This window comes from Odontesthes bonariensis, chromosome 3 (genome assembly GCF_027942865.1).
Source record: "Odontesthes bonariensis isolate fOdoBon6 chromosome 3, fOdoBon6.hap1, whole genome shotgun sequence".
In the NCBI taxonomy this organism is placed as follows: Eukaryota; Metazoa; Chordata; class Actinopteri; order Atheriniformes; family Atherinopsidae; genus Odontesthes; species Odontesthes bonariensis.
In genome coordinates this window covers 25,084,343-25,107,190 of record NC_134508.1, presented here as the reverse complement: position 1 = coordinate 25,107,190, position 22,848 = coordinate 25,084,343, and the positions used below count along the sequence as shown (strand labels likewise).

At 38.4% G+C, this 22,848-nt stretch overlaps 1 protein-coding gene across 1 annotated transcript; it reads left to right on the top strand.

Moving 5' to 3' along the window:
• The first annotated feature begins 1,454 nt into the window (after positions 1–1,454).
• On the top strand, positions 1,455–22,356 carry camk1a (calcium/calmodulin-dependent protein kinase Ia). Its single transcript, XM_075461203.1, has 13 exons — positions 1,455–1,495; positions 1,581–1,700; positions 3,083–3,201; positions 12,740–12,871; positions 13,777–13,851; positions 15,208–15,346; positions 15,455–15,581; positions 15,866–15,941; positions 16,026–16,138; positions 16,227–16,305; positions 16,776–16,863; positions 18,708–18,879; positions 19,864–22,356. The coding sequence occupies exons 3-13, from the start codon at positions 3,116–3,118 to the stop codon at positions 19,965–19,967; spliced, it is 1,191 nt and encodes a 396-aa protein (XP_075317318.1). The 5' UTR covers positions 1,455–1,495; positions 1,581–1,700; positions 3,083–3,115; the 3' UTR covers positions 19,968–22,356.
• The last annotated feature ends 492 nt before the right edge of the window (positions 22,357–22,848 follow it).

Sequence of the window (22,848 nt, the reverse complement as noted above, 5' to 3'; positions counted from 1 at the left end):
GTGTCGACCCCTTTAGGTTGGGGGTAAAGCTGCACCCAGTAGTAGCGTTAATTCTGAACCCAGGGGTCAGGGTACTCAGAGGTGTCGCGAGATATATCATCTGGAGGTCACCAGGGGGTTTAATCTGATTAAATGAATAAGAAAATAAATAGAGGATAAGTTGAAGTTAAAAAAACAACAACATTATATACTAGACTGAGGAGAGGTTTCTAACTCTTATTGTGACATGAGACGATACTAATACCACAGTTAAAAATTGGCCAACTATTTGGCCAACAGAAAATTGCTGATACCGACAGCTTTTGCTATTCTTTCTGTCAAATAGTGACACTATAAAATGTGCGTTTGAAAAAAATGATGAAACAGTATTTAAACCCTTCCTCACACTATCTTTGAACGAGCACAAATTATTTCTCATAAATGCATGGAATAACCTTTACCATAACCTTTCACGTGAGACAAATCCTGTGTATGGAAAAATAACTGTTTCAAAAGCCCTTTTAACCTGTTTAACTGTCACCCCTTCAATTACTTTTTAGTGCTTGATTGGCCCAACAAGGCCTTCTTCTGAAAAATACAGTGATACAGAATAAAGCGTCCACCTTTTTTATATTTGCTGAATCTGCAGCTGCAGGATAATCCTGTCAGTTTCAGGGCAAAGTCAACACAACATCAGATAACCATCAGCTACAGCCATCGGTTTATAACCCTCTTTGCTGATCGGCGGATTGCAGTCAACGAGCTGTGAATTAGCCAATAGAGATATTGGGCAGATACATGATCTGTGCATCCCTAAAATGTCTTCGGATGACAGAGGAAAGTATTATCCTTGGGACCAAAAATTACCTTTGTTATTCACAACATCACACTAAGACCAAACAACAATTTGTTACAGATATCAGTTACTACCTTCTATCATCCTGCCCAGAATATTGTGGGGGGCAAACGCTAGATATAGCAGGCGTCCAGGGGTCCATTGTGTGCTGGGGGTTTCTTGAACCTCAGGAACAGCAGCCTATTTATTCTGGGGTGTCGTGACTAAAAAAGCTTGAAAAACACTGCCAGAGGACCAAAGACAAATTGTTGCCTGCTTTGCTCACATCCTGTAACCCGGGTGGATTTGGCCATATGCTTAGTGGGCTTGAGGAATTTGGATCATGTTAGTGGAGTCTGTGCAGCTGTAACAGAAGCAAATTGGGCTCTACCTTCAGATTAGTGGAAAAGAGCACTTTTATTCCTGTTAAGTTTTATTTAGGCCAACTCACTCAAGACAATAACCCTCTTTCATGCTTGGGCATGTTTGCAGCATGAAAATGCTCTCATTGTTTACAGGCTGTTTGTGCAGTCGCTGCTGTTTGATGCATTATTCACAGTGACACGTGCCTGTTTTGGCATAAAAAAAACCCTTAAAACTGTCTGCATACCCCACTCTGTCTAGCAAAAAGCTGCCAGCAAATAACAAGCAAATGGCCAGGAAAATCTCTACCCTTTTAAGGTAAGGTGGCTCGACAATCATAAGGTGAATCTCAGATCATGTTGAGAGAACAGAGAGTGATTTTTGTGCTGCACTACGTCCGTAGACGTCTGGCTTTCTTGACGTCAGGAGAAGTCTGAGCGCACCCAGCGCTACGCACAAGCTCAGCAACCACATCGCTCCCAGAGGAAAGCAGAGCACAGCACAGCTACAGATCGCCATTTAGGTACGTTTCTTTTCATTGGTAGACACATTGAACTGCAACATCATACACCAAACTTTTCTTTTAAATTGGGCTTTTTGGTGCGTTGCCATGTCAAACGTCCGCAGCCTCCTGGTTTCACCCAAAGATGCTGCCAACATTTGACTGTCATACCCTTGAGCGCTGCAGTACAGTCCGCACACCCACACCGCTTGTTGTTTCTATACATGATGTGGATTTCATGACCACCAGCAGCAGGACTCATTTTCTCGTTGGATACAGTACCGGCAAAACGTTTTAATACGCGTGCAAAGTCCCTGCCTGCTTGTTATTTACGCCCTGAAGCCGTAATGCAGAGCAGGTTGCCAAACGTTACTCTGGGAGTCAGTTTCCACTTGAAAAGAGCTCTTGGAATTCGTGTTTTTTTTTTTTTTGTTATTTTGTTTAATTTTGATCTCCAGAAAATGTTGATTTTTTTTTTAAGCTTCAATTGTTAAAAATAGAACAGTCCCCTCTGCCTCTGCTGCCTGACTATCTGCCTCTGGTCCCTTTATCTGCTGCTCTGCTGGCCCTACTTTAAAGCTATTAGTAGCTATTAATTGTTGCAAACTGACTATCTGCAAAGAGGTATGTAAGATGTTTTGTGGTGTGACATTTGAGAGCACAAAATGACTGTAGAGCTATTTTTGTCTCGGTCTATTTCTTAACGTTGCTTTTCCTACACATTTCTTCTCGGCATCTGCACCCTTTAACCTCTGGCATTTTCTCTTCGATACAAGTAAGAATGATACAGAAGCAAATATTACAAAGAGAGTTCACAGGCCTACAACATCAATGTTACATGAAATTTTGTCATTGTGCATGCACGACTACGCATACTACTGACAAGTTTTTTGCCTTTCAGTGAAGGGCAACCAGTAGTATCGTTTTTAAAAAAAGAGCAGGCAAAAAGAAACAGCAACTACTGAACTGAAATCAATGGTGCACTTTCAGTTCAGTTTTATTTGTACAGTGAATCATAACACACTCCCAACAGAACCAGACTCGAGGGGAGCAACTGTCCACCTCGGCTACAGGGGCAATGTTTCCATAGTTTAAATAACCTTAATTATGTACATTAAACACATTAGGAGTGCAGTGATTGTTGTTTGATATTTCGTAGATCATTCATTTATACATATCTGTATCTCATAAAAAATGATGTTTTTTCTATAGACAACACCAGGAAGTGGTTGATAACTCACTTTCACATTATTTTTTAAGTAAATTTATAAACATCTAGAAAACTCAATAAACAAATCAGTCGTTTTATCATCTTTAAATTTAACATGGTCCTCTTGAGGGAAGATTTCACCATTTGAAAATTTAATTGAACACACTGTGAGTTTGTTCTTTTTGCCCCATAGCTATAGTGTGGCGAATCCCATCAGCATTATAGGATGCCTCTTGGAGAGGATGGAAATGGATGGAAAAAGAAGACATCAGACATCAAGGAACATTATGACTTCAAAGAAGTGCTGGGAACGTAAGTAGAAAGACAGTTTGGTTCAATTGTCAGACAAGAGCTGGATTATGAACTCGTGCCCTGCAGAGACCCTCTGTAACCTTTAGGTTGCCACAGTTTAAATGTGTCACATAGTAAATTGGAAAAGTGCATTTGTGCATCAGCTATGCTTGCTTTACCCTTTAAAAAAAGAAATGGCATCCCATTGAAACTATTATACACTTGAAATCAAAATCATAAAACAGATTAATTAGCCGAAGTCTCAGCGATGAGTGATTCCCTCAAAGCACTTTGATAAAACAAAAGAAAAAAAAATCTGTAAATTACAGTAGATAACAACAAATGATATGCAGGAATGGTGAGGAAGTTTCCACACCTTCTGTTCATGCAGTCAGCAATTTCAGCCTGGACTCTGGAGATTTTGACTTAGACTTGTCAGACTTGTCTTGCTCTTGCCCACTCCTGAATGTTGACTATACTGTTTTTCATGCACAAACACATCACTGTCACTACACTCGCAAAATCAGCTTTCTTATCTGAAGTTTAGTTTTATGGTTTGATTGGTCAGTTTGAAGCAGTTGCACTGAAAACAAATAAAAATAAAATAAAAGCTGCGTGTTACTTGGATTATCGGACTTTTCCAAAGTGCTTGTTGTCGACCCAAAGCTGCTTTTTGAGCTGCAGTTGTGTGGTTTGCAGGCATCTTACTACAGCACAGGTCCGTATAGTTATTTTTCTTTTCTTGGATATTTTTGAAGGTTTAGTCAAAAACCCAAATTCACAAATTGCAAAAAACAATCTGAAGAACGATTGACTGTTTTGTCAGTTTTTCTTACATCTTTCAGCACCATTTTAAACGGAGCTTAAAGCAACAATTACTTATCCAAACGAATCTCTCCTGCGTCAACAAATGCACCTTTTTGCTGGTCCTGATATCACAGAGATGCCGTTATTTCAAGAACAGTTTTTCTCTTTTGTTGTGGAAAAGCTGTAGAAAGTAAATTCCTCTTTTTAAAAGAAGATATTATAGAAGATTTTATTTGTACTGCAGCAAAAGACACAGGTGGGTTAACTGTGGCTGAATTCCACTTGGCTTAGCTCCTATTCTTTGCATTCTGTCTAACTGTTATTGCTCACTGGTACACTTAAAGGAACCGAGCCATCAATAATGCATTCTTGCTCTCTCTGAAAGTCAAACTGTTACCTGTGAAATAGTTCTATTAATTTGATTCCCTGCTTCCCGCTCAGTTCTGAATATACAGGTTGCAGTGTACTGCTTCATGTGAAATCTGGCTTCTTTTTTTTTGGTCCAGATTCCCTCTTTATCGTTTTCACCATGTCTCTGTGGAAATCAGCTGCACCTTCATTTGATTGTGTGACGACTGGCACACGAGATGTGACAGATAGATGTGTGACATTGACGTAAATGACACTGTTACCCTGAAAACCGTCACCCTGCTCATGCAAAATCTGTTACCGAGCTTTAGTTCATGATCCTGGTTACGTTTTATTACTGCTGCATAGTTTAATCTGAAATACATTTGGACTTCTGATTTATTAAGTCCTACTTTTTTAATATACCGCCACATTAATCTTCATCCAGTGCAGTTAAGTTAGTACAGACCTCTGACTGCACTCTCCAGGTGGACAGGACTCAGCACAGATGGTCAGGGGGCACCTCTCCACTCCCAAACTGAGAACAAGTGACCCCAGCACATGTCCACCTGTGATGACACGACTGTGCCATATGTGGCGAGACTGTTTCCTCTCCTGTTGGAATCACACCTGCTTCCCCAGAGAGGCAGCACAGAATTAGATATTAATGACTCCAAAACTCTGGTCCATGTCCAGAAAACAGAGCAGCAGTGGGCAGAAGAAACTGTAGTTATCTCAAACGCTGAAGGAGGACGGCAAATGGTACTCCAGGTGTCTGCATCTCAGAGCTGACTATGATCTGTACAATGCCATTTGTCTATGTCAAAATGTAAGTTTGAGAATTCTTTGGTGCTACAACATGCTAATAATGTCAGTGATTATCCCACTATGACTTCACAGGAACTTTAAAACAGTGACTGTGATTTATTGTATCAGAGGCTATATAAAATGTGCTGAGTTCCCATGATATTATGTCCCCTTACTTCAGAGTAAAATAGAAGTTATACTCTCCCTCCTGTTCACTGTAGCTGGACCTGGCAGAGGGCAGAATTAATGTGTTGACGGAAAGCTCCTTATGCTCAGAGAAAAGATTATAGAGGAGCTTTATCCAGGAATTCAGAGTATGAATTTAATTGATTTACGTTGAAATATTATATTCTGATCCGACTAATCCTCACAGTTTCACCTCTGGTTGGAATTCACTTCAGGACAAGCACTCCTCGTAGTAGTTTTTCAGTTTTATTTGTTATTCTGATGAACCATTTTTTCTTCTGTAACAATGTCATTTATTTAGGTTGAAGTTAAAGGGACAATTTAAGCTCGCACAGTCAGTTGAAAATATGTGAATAGTTGTGCAGGAGTTTGAAAATCATTAAAACAAATTTACACAGTTTTCTATCATTTGTTGAATTCGTACAAAAACTCAAGTTTTACCTGATGACTTAAGAATTTGTTTGATTTTTGGGAGGTCTTATCATAATAGTAAGGTGCCAGGCAACCAAATGAGCTCCCATGAGGTTACTGCAAGGCTTTATTCATGTTTTCATTTCATTTTGGCGTTTATAGTATTGTCTCCAAAAAAAGCCACATGGTGTAGTATATTAGTGAAAAATAAAGGCAATGATTTGCGTATTATGACACTTCAGTTTTTGAAAACAGTACAGAGACATCATTCAAAGTGCAAAAACATTTCTTTTTTTTGGTGACTGGTTTTATATAAATTGTATTGTTGAGCATGCTCTCACCCAGTGGCATCTGGAATAAGCTGCAGCCCACCCGCGGCCTCTGAATTGGATTAAGCAGTATAGAAAATGGATGCTTGGATGGATGGATGGTTCTCAAAGATACAAAACTTGTTTTCCAAACCACTTCTGTTCCAGAAAGACCGAGATGGAGGCAACCGAATGCCAAGGCTTTGAGAGGTCCAATGAAAACTTTTTCTCACAGTATTGCTTTTTTTCTTCTTTCCTCCCTGTAAACTAGCAGCTTGTCTGAGTTGATAGGGGCTGGTTACATTTCAAAATTCATTTTAGGCCACTACACAATAGTAACACCTGCTTTAAACGTCTACAGACGTGTATTTTAATTTTCTATTTGTATAACTATTTTCTTTTGTGTAATCATATGAGCTTGAATAAGGGCAACCGGACCTCTTCTTGGATCCTGAAGTCCAGCTGACCTCATTCAAGCTTTTATGATTACCATGACCTGGATGACTGAGAATCTTCATCAACATACTTTCTGTTGTGTAGTACTGATACTTGATACATAGGATCTATCCCCTATGAAAGAAAATACTTACATTTTATCGGGGCGAGGTTATGGATGGTCATGTCACATGCTATGTCATTTCAACCAATGAAGACCAAAAGAAGATATTTGGCAAACATTTTGATAGATGGTGGAATGTTGTACTCAGAAAGAGAGGATCAATTTTCATTGTATGACCTTTAAAAGAAATAAAGATGTAAAATACAGGACAGGTCAGTTTTAACAACTACTTGAGCAGCTTAGAGAGATAATTTGAAGCGCATAAACCTTCTGACTGAGCAGCACTGGATGCTGCTAGAAAAGTACTCATGCTAGTTGGTTTTGGCTCCGGAGAAGAGCAGTGGAGTTAAGAGGTTTGACCTACTCATGATTTTAGTGGGGCGGATGGAGGATGTACAGCTGTACAATTCTTAGTGCATCTAGAGATTGGTATGAATTGGATTATACTGTATATTCACACATCCCCAATCTTATTTTTAGCTGCCTTAGACCCACACACACACAAGTACACGCTCAAAGTAAATTAGGATAAAAAGCTTTTTCGAGGGAACTTCAAACCACACTGGGTTCAGGGGGAGTGTTTGCCCCAGGTGAGATCAATTTGCCTGATGGATGCTTGTATTTTTTTTGCAACATGTCCCATGGGTCTTACTCTTCCTGAATGATAGTCCATCACTCTGAAACAAAATGAAAATTATGAACAACATTTGCCATTACAGCAAACATTTCTTTGTTTAAGTGAGGGCCCCAGAAACTGATTTATCCTTCGCCCAAGTCTTTACCACTTGAGGTATTACTTGTTTTAACTGTATAAGTCATTCGCTAGCAGTGATGAAAAACTCAACAAACTTGAAGGACATTTTTTTTTGTTCATAAACCTGAGCCATAATTTTCAATTATTTAGACTCTTCAGGATTTTTAGAGTTCACAGTGATACCATTCATGTGAAGAAAACATTTTCCAGTCAGGCTTAGAGCTGGCCTAGCAATCAGATTTCATTTGTGATTTTGTCTTAAAGTAAATCAAGAAGAAACAATTATTTAGTTTCATTCTGTCATGCAGCGATGTCTAGAGTCACAATAATGTGCTGAGATGCATTTGTCCTGAAGATCTATCTTAAAGAAGAAAACGTTGTAACAAGTTTTGCTTGGGTGAACCTGTACACATTTCACTCTCCTTTGTCTTTTGATTGCTCTGTCTGAGCTCTCAGCCACAGTCTTAGCCTGTTATCACGCCTGTCAGTACCTCCCGACTTCCCCTGCTGGAGACTTGAGCTGGTTTTGGCAGACAGGCTTCAAAAACAGCCTACGGCGTGGGCTTCGCTTCTGTCCAGATGACCCTGTGTGTCTCACCATCTCCACCTCATTAGTTTCCCTTTTTTCAGTTTTTAGTTACACTTGAAGTTCAAGGAGTCAAGTTTAACAAATGAGTTGTTACAAAGATTCATCTTATCAAGTCCAATAAATGCAGGGTGTGAAGTTAATTAACAATTGTGTTCAATAATGCGTGCAAAAACACGTTCAGTATTGACTACAGACTGTATACAAAGTGGATGTAATCATTTGCTGTCAGACGTGAAGCCAGTGTGGAAGTGTCTTAAACTGCTATACCAGTGACAGCTGATAAGTGCTGGCTCCAAAACATCTGGGGATCCATTGGACTCCCATTCAAAAATAATCAGCATACATTAACTCAGTAAATGTTTCCTGTCGGGTCTCATGAATAGTATACATTAATGACATATAAAGTCATGCTTTGAGTTATTACTAGTCATTTGAGTTTTATGTGTGCCATTACATTGCCACTGCTTTGCTAGTAGTTGCTACGGTGAAAGGGTGACACCCTGCTCTGTACTTTTACCATAAGCACTTGGTGTGTCAATTAACAGCATAATAAAGACTCCCGAACAGCTTAAAATACACATAAACACACATATAAGTGCTCATCAGAACGTACTTCATTTTTTCCCACCAGTCTTTATGGTGTAATTAGCTAGATTCACTCTGTCTGATTAGTGTGCACTTTCTTTCTGAAAAATTAAATCCATACATTTATGATATTAGTTTGGTTTAAAGATATGGAAATTTATCGTAATTACGGAGACAAATATCTCTACCTCTAAAGTGTGTTCATTCCATGTAATGTAGTTTACCTGCCGAGCGTTTAAAAATCAAATGATTAATTGTCAAGTAAAGACTCTGAAGTTGTAGAAAAAGCAGCGCAGCAGTATGACAGTGATCGTAGTTAGAACACAGTGAGACACTCATGGTGATTTGAGAATGTGTGAATCAATATTTGCCCATATAGGCAGCTGGGATTACACTGTCTTTACCAACTCGTATGTGTGTGCGTATGTGTAAGTGTGTGAGTGTGTCAGACAGGGACTCATGCTGTGCTGCATGTGCTCATGTGGTGCTGATGGCTTGAGGTATAGACATCATCACCATTTTGCTATCTATCTATCTATCTATCTATCTATCTATCTATCTATCTATCTATCTATCTATCTATCTATCTATCTATCCATCTGTCTGTCTGTCTGTTTGGGGGAGGATAAACTTGTCTGTAAAAATACCCAAATGTTTAATCAAAACTGTGCTTGGACAGTCTTATTCACATACAGCCAAGATGACAGATGCATCAGCTATGAGTCTTCAGATCAATGACTCATGTAAAACTTCTTTTAATTTTTAAGAGCAAGTGTGATAGCCTTATTTCGTGGCATTAAATTGATTTCTGTGGTCCGTTGCTGGTGGAATACAGAAACTCTATTTAAATCAATGAGGCTTGACAGCAGCATACACCTCTCATTTATCCATATTCCACCACTGTCCAGTGTTATTGTAAGATGTGCACATTAGCTCTTCACAAGATCTCATTAAATCAGAGTAACAGCTACAGTAGCTGCATCCCTTCCTCCGCGTTTCTCTCCCAAACCCGTTGAGAACCCACCCCTAGTATGTCTCCAAGGAGAAATGAGCAATTGGATGGTTAATTACAGTTTGTCTCATGGCAACAGAGGAAAAACGTGTGCGTGTGTGTGTGTGTGTGTGTGTGTATCTGTACATCCGTGAATATCCATTTCTACCTATCTTGTTTACTCTCAATCATTCTGTCACTCACTGGCATATAGTGAAACGACGCAGCCATATTTGCTCTAAGTATCTTTTCAACCATCATGCAATCTCATTCATCCACACAAACACAATTGTATCTTGTGTTATTGAACAAAAGTACATTTCTTTTTTAACTTGCTATTTGATTGATAGGATTTTTTGTAGGATGTATTTTTTTGCAGAATGATATTTGTTGTAGCATAGGCAGATCATACGTCACAGAAATCATTCAAACATTTGAACTGTCAACGAGACAACAACATAGGTGACAATGAAGATAATAAAACCAGATGCGAAAAAGATGATACAACAAAACAATCACACCTCCCGCCGCATTTTAGCTTAATTTTAAAAGGATTGTTTTTCATTTTTGATTAATTTAAAAAATTTTATTTGTCTGCCGATTGTAAAACTTTGAGTCTGCAGCTTAATGACATTTTTCTGCTACTGCTCTTGAACACAGTACCGCGTTTTGCTAAATGTTGACAGCAATGTTAAAGCCTGTCAGCTTGCTCACAATTATATATATCGTTGACTATAGATCTTGATTTGTCATTGTACACAAGAAAATTAGAAAAAGAAAAGAAAAGGCACCATGTAAGACACATTAAAACACCAAATATTAAATGATAACTATCTGATAGACGGATGTAATAATCCAGTATGTTAGTTTGGACTTTTTCTATTCTAAAATTTACTAATGAGGATTGATGCCACAATCTTTATGATCTTTTTTCCCCTGAAGATGTCACAAAGCCCATTAAAAGTGTCATTAGCCATATTTCTCCATTAAAATGTCTGACCATAACTAGATTAGTTTTTCTTAACTATTTAGAATATCACAAAAATTTACTATAATTTGGGATATGTGCTTGTGCTTTACACCAAGCTAATGCATCTGGTAATGTAACATTCTCATAAAATCCTTTTCAGTAACCCCACATGACAGGATCTGGCTCTACTCCAAAGCTGAAATTGGCACAAACGGTTCGCTATCCACAGTAGCTGTATGGGTGTTTGAGTAGTCTGATAATAAATTAGCTGCACAAATAAATATAAATAGTGTGTAGTTTATTGAATGGAAATGACATAATCTGAATTTAACTGAGGAACCATCGCATCTATAAATCTTTAAATGTGCACTATGCAACTGAATGCAATCCAGTGCACTCTATGCAATCCAAGTGAGTGTGGCATTCAGTATCTCAGCCCCAAACAAACAAAACTGACGAAAAAAAAATGTTTTGTGCTAAGGATACTGTTACATTGGCATTTTTTTTACATCAGAAATGGTTGTTTTGTGCATGTCTAACATGTGTTGATTTCTCAACAGGTTACCTTTTATATCTATACTTTGATCATGATTTATTAATAGCATCAGGTAGATTTTGATTGGAAATGGTCAGTCACTGAGGTTCAAAACTACTTCTTGATAAAACACAATTTTGTTGTCTTGATCAAGAGATTCCTATTGAGAAAGTAATTGTATTGAGTGTTGAAATTTAGCACTGGTGATAATACTGTAGTCTGGCTAAACAACCTGCTGTCTTCAACAGACATGTATACGTTAAAACACTGTAATTTTACAATACTGGAATGCTCATCAAAGATGAACTTGATGATTTTTTGTGCTTTAAATTGGTTTCTGGAGCTATTAAACAAGGCTTTCTCTCACTATAAGTGTTGTGTACTGATATGTAATTAACAGTGAGGAAATACTGCTGACATTTCCATCAGAAAGTCTCATATTAGTCATATTATTAAGGCTCATACTTGTCTTTTTCTCAGTCCATTGACCCTCTTATTTCAAACACCCAATAATTCTAAAGAGGTTAATTGACTGATAATTGAGATTTTGGCGCGCTGATGAAGCCCTGGCTATAAATACTTCAGACTTAAACACATTAAGATGCTTTCATGGGTCGATGCGAACAAGAGCTTTATGTGATTTTGTTCTGAGATTATTTTAGGACCTTTCAGAATTGAAACTGGAGATGTGTGCTAGAATTGGCTCTTTTCCTCGCAGCTTCCCTGTTCAACTGTTTCTATTTCGTTGGTTTGTTGAGCACAAAATGGTAATGGTACAAAGCCATCTCAATGATTCACACTGAGCATTTATTGTGGAAAGATGATGGGGGGGAAAAAATCCACGTTGAGGTCTTCAGCTCTGTAACTAAAAGTTAATAAACATTAAAAGCAGAGGTTATTGCTTCCTTATCACATGGTTGTTAGTAGCAAAAACACTGAGAAACCAATTTCCATGCAGATTTAAGAGAAGTTATTGCCCTCTTCAGAAACTTACATACTGAGTTCTCTAGCTCAGGATAATATTTTGCTAAAATTGGGTGTTTATCATGTTTTATGTTTTGATTGTCAGAGCTGTTTCTCACACATGGAAAAGATCCCTGTGGTTGCTTACAATGCTCATGCATTCAAGCCTCCTCCTGAGCTCCCTCCCACGCTCCTGTGGGTAGACTTTGTAAATACACACTATTCTCCCTCTCATCATTACCAGACCATAATCCATAATGCAGTCTAGTCTCCCTCAGATACAGCCACACTACATTTACTCTATCTATTATTGAAAGGATTAAAAATAGTTCCTTTTTTAAAGCATCCGCAATGCCAATAAATGTTTCTATAACTTCCCCTTCAGAGTCTTTTCTCAACCCTTGAAAACCACTCAGTAATGTCACCATTTTGAATTATTCATTTAAACACCACTCATGCGCACACATTTTGCCACACAAACACAAGCATACAGTAAAAAGCACTATATCACAGGAGTTGTTGTTAAAAAGCAGTTTTTTTTTAACAATGTAAAAATGTCAAGTGTCCAGACTTAATATCTGTGGAGCTCAACGAAAGACAAACCTTTGCAGTGCAAAGATTTCAAGGTATCATGAGCTTTAGCTTGGGAAGACAGAGTCTTTATTTTGCTTTCTAATCTTGTCCATTTTCCTCCACGCTCCCACGGGTTTTTTCACTCCTGTCTCATGTGTGCATGTATGTTTCAGGGGTGCTTTCTCTGAGGTGGTTCTAGCAGAGGAGAAGAGGACTCGGAGGCTGGTGGCCATCAAGTGCATCCCCAAGAAAGCATTGGAAGGCAAAGAGAACAACATTGAAAATGAGATTGCGGTCCTGCACAGGTGAAGTCACAGAAGTTACTTATGATGATGCATCTGCGTCTTACTACAATGCATGTGCAGATGCAGTATAGGGGTCAACTGACGAGATGACTAAATGTATAGTGTCAGTAGAAACAGTAGGATTGTGCACCGGAAATGTCAGGAGTAAAGAAGATAGACCTATTTTTAGAGTCCCTGTTGCCAGGGCAACAGCACACAGAGGCGGAGATGGTGTGGAGTTCCCCGCAGCAGTGTACTGAAGAAAGAGAAAGAGACATAGAGGGTGGAGAAGCTGGGAAGGGGTGGGGGTTGGGTATGACTGAAAAAGAGAACAATATAGAAGAATGGGAGGAGTGTCGTTTGGATAAATATTTAAAGTAGCAATGAAATAAATTGGATAGAGCAAAAGAAAGTTTAAAGAATCAACTATGAAAAAGATGATCCTTATGTATAGGATTCTCTCACTCTTCTAAAAGCCACATTAGCCCCTCTTAGCTGCCGCTGTGTTAGTGACAGCTCATATGCTCTCAATTTGAGAGCCAAGAGAGATGCTCAGCCGTCTGTTGACCATGCACTCGATCCAAGTCTTTTATTTTATTTTTATTTTTTTTATGAGTAAGACATTGGCATTTATCGTTTGCTTACTTTCAAGCCTTACAGCTGTTCCGTTTTGTTTTCAGTGTTTCAAGCTTTAGGCACCTGTCATTGACAGGTGGTAGTCTATCTGATGTTAGGTGTTGGATCATTCTGTATATAAATGTGTTCGTTTAATCCTAATTTACCGTCGATCATTTTATATAAAAGAGAGAAAAGAAATCTTATAAAATGAACTGTAGAGCAAGAATGCCATCTGGTGACCAATTAACAGTAAGCATCATCTAGATTTGGTTTCCTTAAGAATGACTTATGTCATGTATCTTCCTCAGAATCAAGCATCCCAATATTGTTTCACTGGAGGACATCTTTGAGAGTACATCTCATCTATATCTTGTCATGCAACTGTGAGTTCCACTTCCACATTTTTTTCCTACAGATTTTTTTTTTCCTGTAGCAATGTAGCATGTAATTTGTTCTGTTAATTTGCTGAAAATTAAGCAGCATCAGTTTTTCATGCAGATCTGCCAAACATTTTTTGGTTCAAGCCTCTAAAATATGAGGACAATTTGCTGCATCATTGAGGAGTTAAAGACATTGATTAAACTGCTTAAAACTAATCTCATATTAGATTAAATGTACATTTATATGTTTTTCCCATGCAAAATGATACTTTATGCCTTCAAATGGACCAGTGCTTGTTTTTATGTGCTCAACAGTTGTAAAGTCCGCTATAAAAATCTGTAGGCTTCAGAGATGATGAATGCTGATTGGCTGAAAGTCAGTTTGAGCCAGGAATAACCGACAACAACTGATTTGATAACAAAGAGGGCGAGAAGCCAAAATCAATAAAAAGCAAAGAAACACAAGTGAAAAGCTAAGACCACAGCTGTACTAGACAATCTTCATTATTTGTTTCGCCTCAACACAAAGCAACCTTTGTCAGTTTTGACTTCTGTCTTTTCTGCAGCAGAGCAGAGCAAAAGCACCAACAACAGCTCCAACACAACCAAGAGCAGCCTATACCTCAGATTGTCCAACATATATCTGAGGCTTCTCCTAAAACACTATGTTGACGTGCTTTTGCGAAGCCCCAATGCGGGGAACCCACAAAAGTATGTTTGGTCCGTAGATGTCACCTTACACCTTTGCCTCGTTTAGTATTTTGACAAATATTGAAGATATAAGTGAGCACACTGGTCGACACTGCAGAAGTATATGCTTTTCCAGAAGTGTTGTTAGCAGCAAAGTATTCTGTAATCTGATGTGTCTGTTATCATTAGATCAGAACATTGGAACATTGGAAATTCAATCCCAGATACGTGCATACCTCCTTCCAAACGATGGTGTGTTTCAGACAGTGAACAGGGATTTTATCTAGATGATGAGGTTTTCATTCAGCGTCACCAGGATCAATGCACAAAAAGTGTTCCAGCAATGGAAACATACAGCACAGAGCCAAGACGCATACCCATCAGAGATAAACACACCCACACATTAAATAGCAATCATTTATCAAATGTATAACATGATATGTTAAAACACAATAATCTGTGTCCAGTTCTACCAAAGGTTCAAGCTATCTCATATAATTTTGCACAATTGGTCAGTTCACCATACCATTGGTCATTTTTTTCATTTACAAACCAACAAATACTTTGTAGGTTTGAGCTACACAACTATTGTGGTAGGGTTTGATAGTATTATTAGCGAAGGTAAACAAGTATTAAGCTGTTTTGTCACGATTCTCAATTTGTTTTTAGGGTATCTGGCGGTGAGCTGTTCGACAGGATTGTGGAGAAAGGTTTCTACACAGAGAGAGATGCCAGCCAGCTCATCCACCAGATTTTGGATGCTGTTAAATATCTCCATGATATGGGGATCGTCCACAGAGACTTGAAGGTATCTTAGTTCAGGGAACATTGAAATAAAACAGCTTGCTGTGCCTTGCAGATGGCCTTTGTTTTCCATTTTCAAACAAACCTCCTTGATCCTCCTTTGTCTTTGCAGCCGGAGAATTTGCTGTATTACAGTATGGACGAAGACTCCAAGATTATGATTAGTGACTTTGGACTGTCAAAGATCGAGGGAACGGGAAGTGTCATGTCCACAGCCTGTGGTACTCCTGGTTATGTGGGTAAGGAACCAGTTCTCTGGTCAGACAGGTTCTCTTCAGCGCCGCTCTCTTTCATGAGAGCTGTTTCAGCTGATATCTCCTCTTTATTCACTCTACTACGAGGGGCTCTTTGATCCCCTACTGTGTCAATTGCAAGTGTTTCAGAAGTGCTCTCTTCCTGTTTAACGTAACCTGCCAGATGACATGGTATAACTAAAAGGTCAAGATTACTTGAATTCGTCCTCAGTGCCACTCTGTCTCGTATTTTTTCTGCTCTGTAAGTGTGTTCTGTGTGCTTTTCACAGCCCCTGAAGTGCTTGCTCAGAAACCCTACAGTAAAGCAGTGGATTGTTGGTCCATAGGAGTTATTTCATACATTCTGTAAGTTTGAATCCACAACTCTCTGACAAATTGTTGAAGTTGTCATTTTCTCTTCCTGAATATATTTGAATATTGCTCTCTCAGGTTATGTGGATATCCTCCTTTTTACGACGAAAATGATGCCAAACTATTTGAGCAGATTCTGAAGGCAGAGTATGAATTTGACTCTCCATACTGGGATGACATCTCAGATTCAGGTACTGCTAAAATATCTACTGTCTGTGAAGCAATGATAAATCACAAGGGAATTTCTTGTCGTATGAACTTGGATTTTCTTTTTCGCAGCCAAAGACTTCATCTGTCACATGATGGAAAAAGAGCCTCTGAAGAGATATACATGTGAGCAGGCCCTCCAGCATCCATGGTAGGAAAGTCAAATAATATATAAATACCATATATATATACTTACTTTGTTATTTGTTTCAGATGTGATTATCTTTTCTTTTATAAGTTTAATTTCGATGTTTACAAACACTTTAAGATGCCACCTTTGGCTTGTGTTGCTGCTTTATATTTTGACTCTTTATAGACAAAACAATAATTCCATTTAAAGTAACTGAGACTTGGGCTGCAATTAACTGAAGTTCCATATTTACTGTAATTATTGTATCCTAAGAGACCATGAAAACAAACCCAGTGTTTGTTTTAGCAGTGCAAAACTCAAAGATGACTAAGTCATGTCTGAGAGGCTTGTAGCGATGTTCGACTTTTACCTTGAAAATGAGTGCAACGTTATTATTAATGAACTCATAATTAATGAACTAATGTGAAGCTCCCAAGTCCCAGAAAACTGCCTCAAATGCCTGTAATTTTCTAATTCTTTGCAACTTGCAGGATATGCGGTGACACAGCTTTGGACAAGAATATCCATGAATCTGTCAGTGCTCAAATCAAGAAAAACTTTGCCAAAAGTAAATGGAAGGTCAGTGAGCAACCTGTCGTACGAGCAGAATTAAGATAGTCAAGAGTTTGACAACATGCTGTATGCTTCCATTTTACTCTCTTAATAGCTAATAAGATAAAATAATAAAAACTCATCATGGACATAAATGTCATTGCTAAATTTGACCTTTTAGTTATTTCGGCAGAATATTGCGGCAGAATGACCACACAACTTATTTTCCCTTATCAAGGGGCACCTTGACCAGAAACTACCTGAATAACAGATAGATCACTTCATGCAGAGTTCTGGTTGGTTACGATAGATTTTTGATGCACTTTCGTTTGTCTTCTTAAGCATGGTTCATATATTTCTGATAGGTCTGAGGTCGATACTTTTGAAAGACCATTTCAGAAGCTTAATGTTGCCCTGTTGCATCCATTCTACGATCAGTTTTGATGTGTTTGCGGTTATTGTCCTGCTCCAACACCACACTGTGTCCAATTCCCAACTGTCTAACTGATGGTTTTAGATAACACTGAATATTTCTGACATAGCCCTAATCTTTTTTCATTAATCCATCCATTTTGTGCAATTTATCACTTCCACTGGCAACAAAATTGACTGCTGACAGTGACAGTGGTGCGCCAGCAGCTTCTTGTTCATGGCAGGACTCTGAGCCGTTGATTCCTGGGTTGTTCCCTCTATGTTGAGGCTGACATTTTGAGTCTTCTTGCCGATGTTTGGCTCTGATTTCTCTTTGCTCCCTTTGTTGTGCTACTGCATGATGGGTTTATGTCTCTTGAATATAGATGCACCGTCTCTTGTTGTGTCAAACTAAGTTTCCCACATGTCACTCAATGAAATGCCCATCACATTGTAATGTTTAGATTTGTAGAAAAAAATTTAATTTCATTGTTTGCCTATTGTTAATATACAGTTCTGTCGGGAGAGCTCAGTTAAAAGAATGGGGTGAAATCCGTTGACGTAAGATACTAATTTAAACTATTTTGTTTGACAAGTAGACTTTGATGTATCATCTTGGCGGAGTGCTGATATGAACAAAGCCAAAGGGGTAGACTAGGACCAACCCCGTTACTTGAAAATAATTAAATATAACTATCTTGACTTCAAATGTCCATTGTTCATTGTTCACTATAAAGTGTCTTGTTGTGCTTATTGTGCATGCGTCATCACTGTGGAAAACAGCAGAACAAAATCTTATTGTGAATGTTATTAAAACAAAGCAATGACCCAGACAAAAGCCTTGCAAGCATGGAAGCATTTATGATACCAGAATAATCTCTCCCCGTTTGACAAAAACATCCCTCAAAGTAACATATATTTACATAAAATGATACAATCTTATGTTATGTTCTGCTGACCTTTCCTTATCAAAGTATGTACAACAGTACACGACCAAACTGAACTTCAGTACATTTGGGCAAAGAAAAGTAGTTTGAATGATATTTGAAAAGCATAAAGATTAAAAATTGCATTAAAATTGCATTTATAATTCTTGAAGCTGAAAGAACGGTTTATTACTGTGTCAAATAATCTATATACCTCAACCAGACCTTCCAGTGTATCCGCTGTAATTACACTTGCTGGCATTTTAATGGTTGTCTTTTGTATATCATACAATTGTAATTGTACAATTGAACATTGAGGGAACCCACATTATTATATAATTTATCCCGTTCAAGATTTACAGTGCCCTGTCATCCTCACTCAGAAAATCAACAGTTGAAAAAAATCACTGAAATGCACATTTTGGAATCTCTCTTGATGAATGAATGGAAACATCCATCTGGAGCTGTAGAATAGACGGTGTCTGTGTGTGTGTGTTTTTTAATTTTCCCTCACCTCTCTCTCCCTTCTTTCAGCAAGCATTTAACGCCACAGCAGTGGTGCGCCACATGCGGAGGCTGCAGCTGGGTACTAGTCTCGAGGGAACCAGTCAGATTACTCCCACCAGCCCCTGCCATGGACATCTGCTCCCAGAGGAGGAGGTGGAGGAAGAAGAGGATGAACTGGGGAATGAGGAGGAGGAGAGCTGTGAGTTAGCAGTTCACACTGATTTAACACTTAAAACTTGTTCATGTTAACCATATTTGATAAGATCTTTAATGGTGTAGGGGTTGTATTGGGCTGAAGACCAAGCTGTTATCAAGACTGGGAATTTTTTTTTTTTTTGCACCAAAGTCTTTGCTTCAATATTCAGTTAACTTCATAAGTATTTGGACAGTTTTTTCTTTTTTTAGTGCCTTTCATTTGAGTATTTTGCAAATGGAGCAGGATTTGTCACAAGCTCCAAAAAGGATATTTCTAACATATCGTAGACTTTGTGAATGGATGTATTTTAAGGCAAAAGATATTTTCCTAACCGTAAGTAGTTTTAATGCTTAAATCTAAGCAATTCTTTTCTCAATGTCTATTTCTTATCTGATGGTTTACGTTCCCAAACCTAACCAACTTGGACTGAAAATATTCAAAACAGAACAAAGTGCAAGTCATCAGCATCTTAACGTGGACTCTTTCCACAACCTCATTCCAGTTAACACACTTCTTTTGTGATCAAGCATGACATGAGACTGTACTCCTTTTGTTTGGATGTTCACGTACTAAAAAAAAAAATCTATGTCATTACATTTTCATTAACTTGTGTTTGAGTTGATTTGGATTTTTAGCTGTCAAGGCAAAAGTCAAATTAATATTTAAATCAAAAGTAGCACTCAAAGGAAGTCTTCGAAAGAAGATTTAAACCAGCACCAACGTGTAATTTCAGCTTAGTTTGTTTTCACTCCAAGTGTGCTGTTAAAGAGACTGTGATGTCCAATGAAAGATTGGATTGTTACTTTGAACTCAGTGAAAAGTGTTAAAAATCTGTCTATCGAACTAAAGACCAGGAAGCTCGTACTTCCTGCCCCAGGTATATATAATTTTGCTGCCATAATTAGCGCAACAAGTCCCTCTTTAATTAGAAATACTGGAATTTCCTCCTAAAATCACACACATTCACAGCTCTCCTTTAACATCCAGTGTCCCACTACGAGGATGGTCGTCGTGGAAGCAATGAGGGCAGCACGGATCGGGACAGCCTGAGAAGCTGCACATACTGCTGCAGGCCAACCAGCCGCATCTGAGCACAGACTCCTGTTGTTATGGTGACCACCCATAGCCCGTCCGCCCAGTCTGGCCAGGAATGCAGAGTAGATATCAAGCAATGTCAACAAGAGTACATCCATAACCTGCAGGCCCCTTCTATAGCGTGGACCAACCTACTGTAGGTCTTTGTCTAAGATATTACTGAAGGCGAGTTTTAAGTTCGTTGCAGAAGGGTATGCAAGGCTGAAGCACACAGATGGTCTTTTATTTTAAAAGAGTCTTACCTCAAAAACCCCTCCCTACCACTCGCGAAACTTGTGAAAAAAATTGATCTTCATGCTGCCTATGCAGAGTGTGGCCATTTGTCAATGTGTACATTACAACAACTGGTCCAGGATCCTACATTGGATCTTAGCTCCTGGAGCTGTAATCAAAGATTAGGCTTAAAAGCGTTGTCCTCCATTATCTTTGTGGTCCCATTATCTGTCACATCTACCTCTAATCACAGTCACTGTGTGTCTACATCCATCTTGCCCACACAGTCTACATTGCTGGCAGCTTTCTCCAAAAATCTGGCCAGACAGGGCGCAAAGAAAATGCTCTTTAAATCGAACAAGTGCTGAAAGTTACTCTTGCATGTCTTTACACTCTATCCACTAATGTGACTCCAGTCTCTGATCATGTAGCTGAATATAATTACTCTCTCAATGTGTGTCTTTACTGCCGATTCATCCGCCCATTCATTCACCCTTTTTTTTCATATTGTCATTAAAGTGTTTCAGTCATTTTTTATAATAACACTTTAGAGAAGGAGATACTAGAAATTGGAGGGTGCTCTAGGGGTTATGGACTCTATATTCTGGCTCAGACTGGGTATGTGAAGGGTGGTTCTGACCTGAAGTGTCTGCATGCTTCCTGTTGGGGAAAACATTGAAATGTATGAATATAAAAAGGAGATTCTTTTGTTTGTTTGTTTGTTTGTTTTATGGCTGTTCTGTTATTAGAGGCTCAAACTGAGATCCCGATAAGTCTGCATACCCATTGGCTCTCATCTTGTCAGGAGGATCGTTCTAGAGGCAAAATTCTTTCAATAATCCACCGTGTGTGGGAAGGAAACCATCAAACCATGCTCATCCTGCCTGTTCTGTTTATGACTAGTGACTAAATATTCGCCAGCTGTCATTCTGGTTCTGGCTCAGGTCCGGCTCGCTTTGAGTCGGAGGGATCTCAGTCTGGGTGCTCCGCCTGCTCTGTGCTGTGCACCTCTAGTGGAAGAAGTTTTGGTCTACTGTTTGCATGACCTGGTTAAATATGTTTACATGAATGATGATCAATTAGTATGAACACACATGATTATTATTACTCTGTTGTATTGAAAAATGATGTAATACTGTAATTTTGAGCTATATAATGTGAAGTGAGTAACACCAGAAGTAATGTTGGTGACAAAATACAACACAGCACAGTGGACTTATCATTTTGCATTGACTATGATGGCCAAGTCTTTATCTGAGTGACAACCCTCCTGTACCATGTTTGTTGATAACTCCTTTTTCTTGCTTGCTTTGTTTTGTTTATATCCAAATGCTAGAAGAGAAGAAGAAAAAAAAAAACACATATCAGCCACAGAGCAAAACATATTAAAAAATGTCAGGGTGCTGGGAGCATTACTTGTCTGCCAGTTTGCACGCTTTACATGTGTCCTGCTGAGTGAAAGACCTCCACGACTTAAGCCATACAGAGAAAGGATGACGTTTTATAATAGATTCTAATAAGTTTTTTTTTCCCATGTATGACTCAGTTGAAGGACGGCCATGATTCTGCAAGGGTTTTACTACAAAGACAAAACAAAACCACAAATCTAGCGTCGAGCTAAAATCTCTCTAATCTTGATATTAATCATATTGTGCCATTATAAGAGTCAAATATGCCGTGACATGTTACATTCTCTTTATTAGCTTTGGAGATCTATTGTACCAGTCCATCAACACGTCATCCTCGGTTGATATGTTTTGTTGCACCTGTAATCATGCAGGTCCATAGTACAGTGAAAGAAGGCATTGTGGAAAATATGCAAACTGTGTTGAAGGGCTTCATGTTAACTGTACGATAGCCAATGTTGGTGACTTTGATAACCTGGCTATTATATGTTTGGTAATGACCTTCTGTTGAACTTTTCCTTGGATTTGTTTCCACTTGGCTGTGTTTTTTTAAAAAGCTTCTATTACCCATTACAAACACATCTAAATGCATAAAGAAACACATGTATATTATATATATATAAATATATACATAAATATAAGTATATATTGTATATCCTTTTTTGTAAAAGCTGTTTTGAGCTACAAATGTATGGATGCAATGCATCATGGGTTATTGAAAAATATGTATGAAAATAAGATTTGTACCCACGGAGATATGACTGCAGGAAATGAAATAAAAATTCCTTGTCTATGCATTGTGTGTGCCGTCACGAGTCGATCATTTTTATATTCAAGTTACAAAGAAAACACTGAGGTTTGTGAAATTGATTGAGTTGCAGTGCATGCAGCAAACTGATTTTAAAAGCACATGCCATACTTTTAACTTCTTTTTTTTCTTTTGCTGTGTCTGTTTTTATTTTTTCTACAGTATGAGCAAACAACCAGTTATTTTAAAGGCAAAAAACACATGCTCAATGCCATGTAACACAAACAAGCAATGGTATAAAGCAGTGTAAAGCAATAAACAGCCTTGTGAGATACCATAGCTATGTGGTTTTATTAAATCGCTACCTGTATAATGTTTATAGAACATTGGCTGATCCACAGTATTGTCAGTCAGACACTGTCAAACGAACTTTTTACATCTTTATAGTAATCATATGATGGCATTATAACTTATAAGACAGAAAACATCACTACTCTTGGATACTGTGGA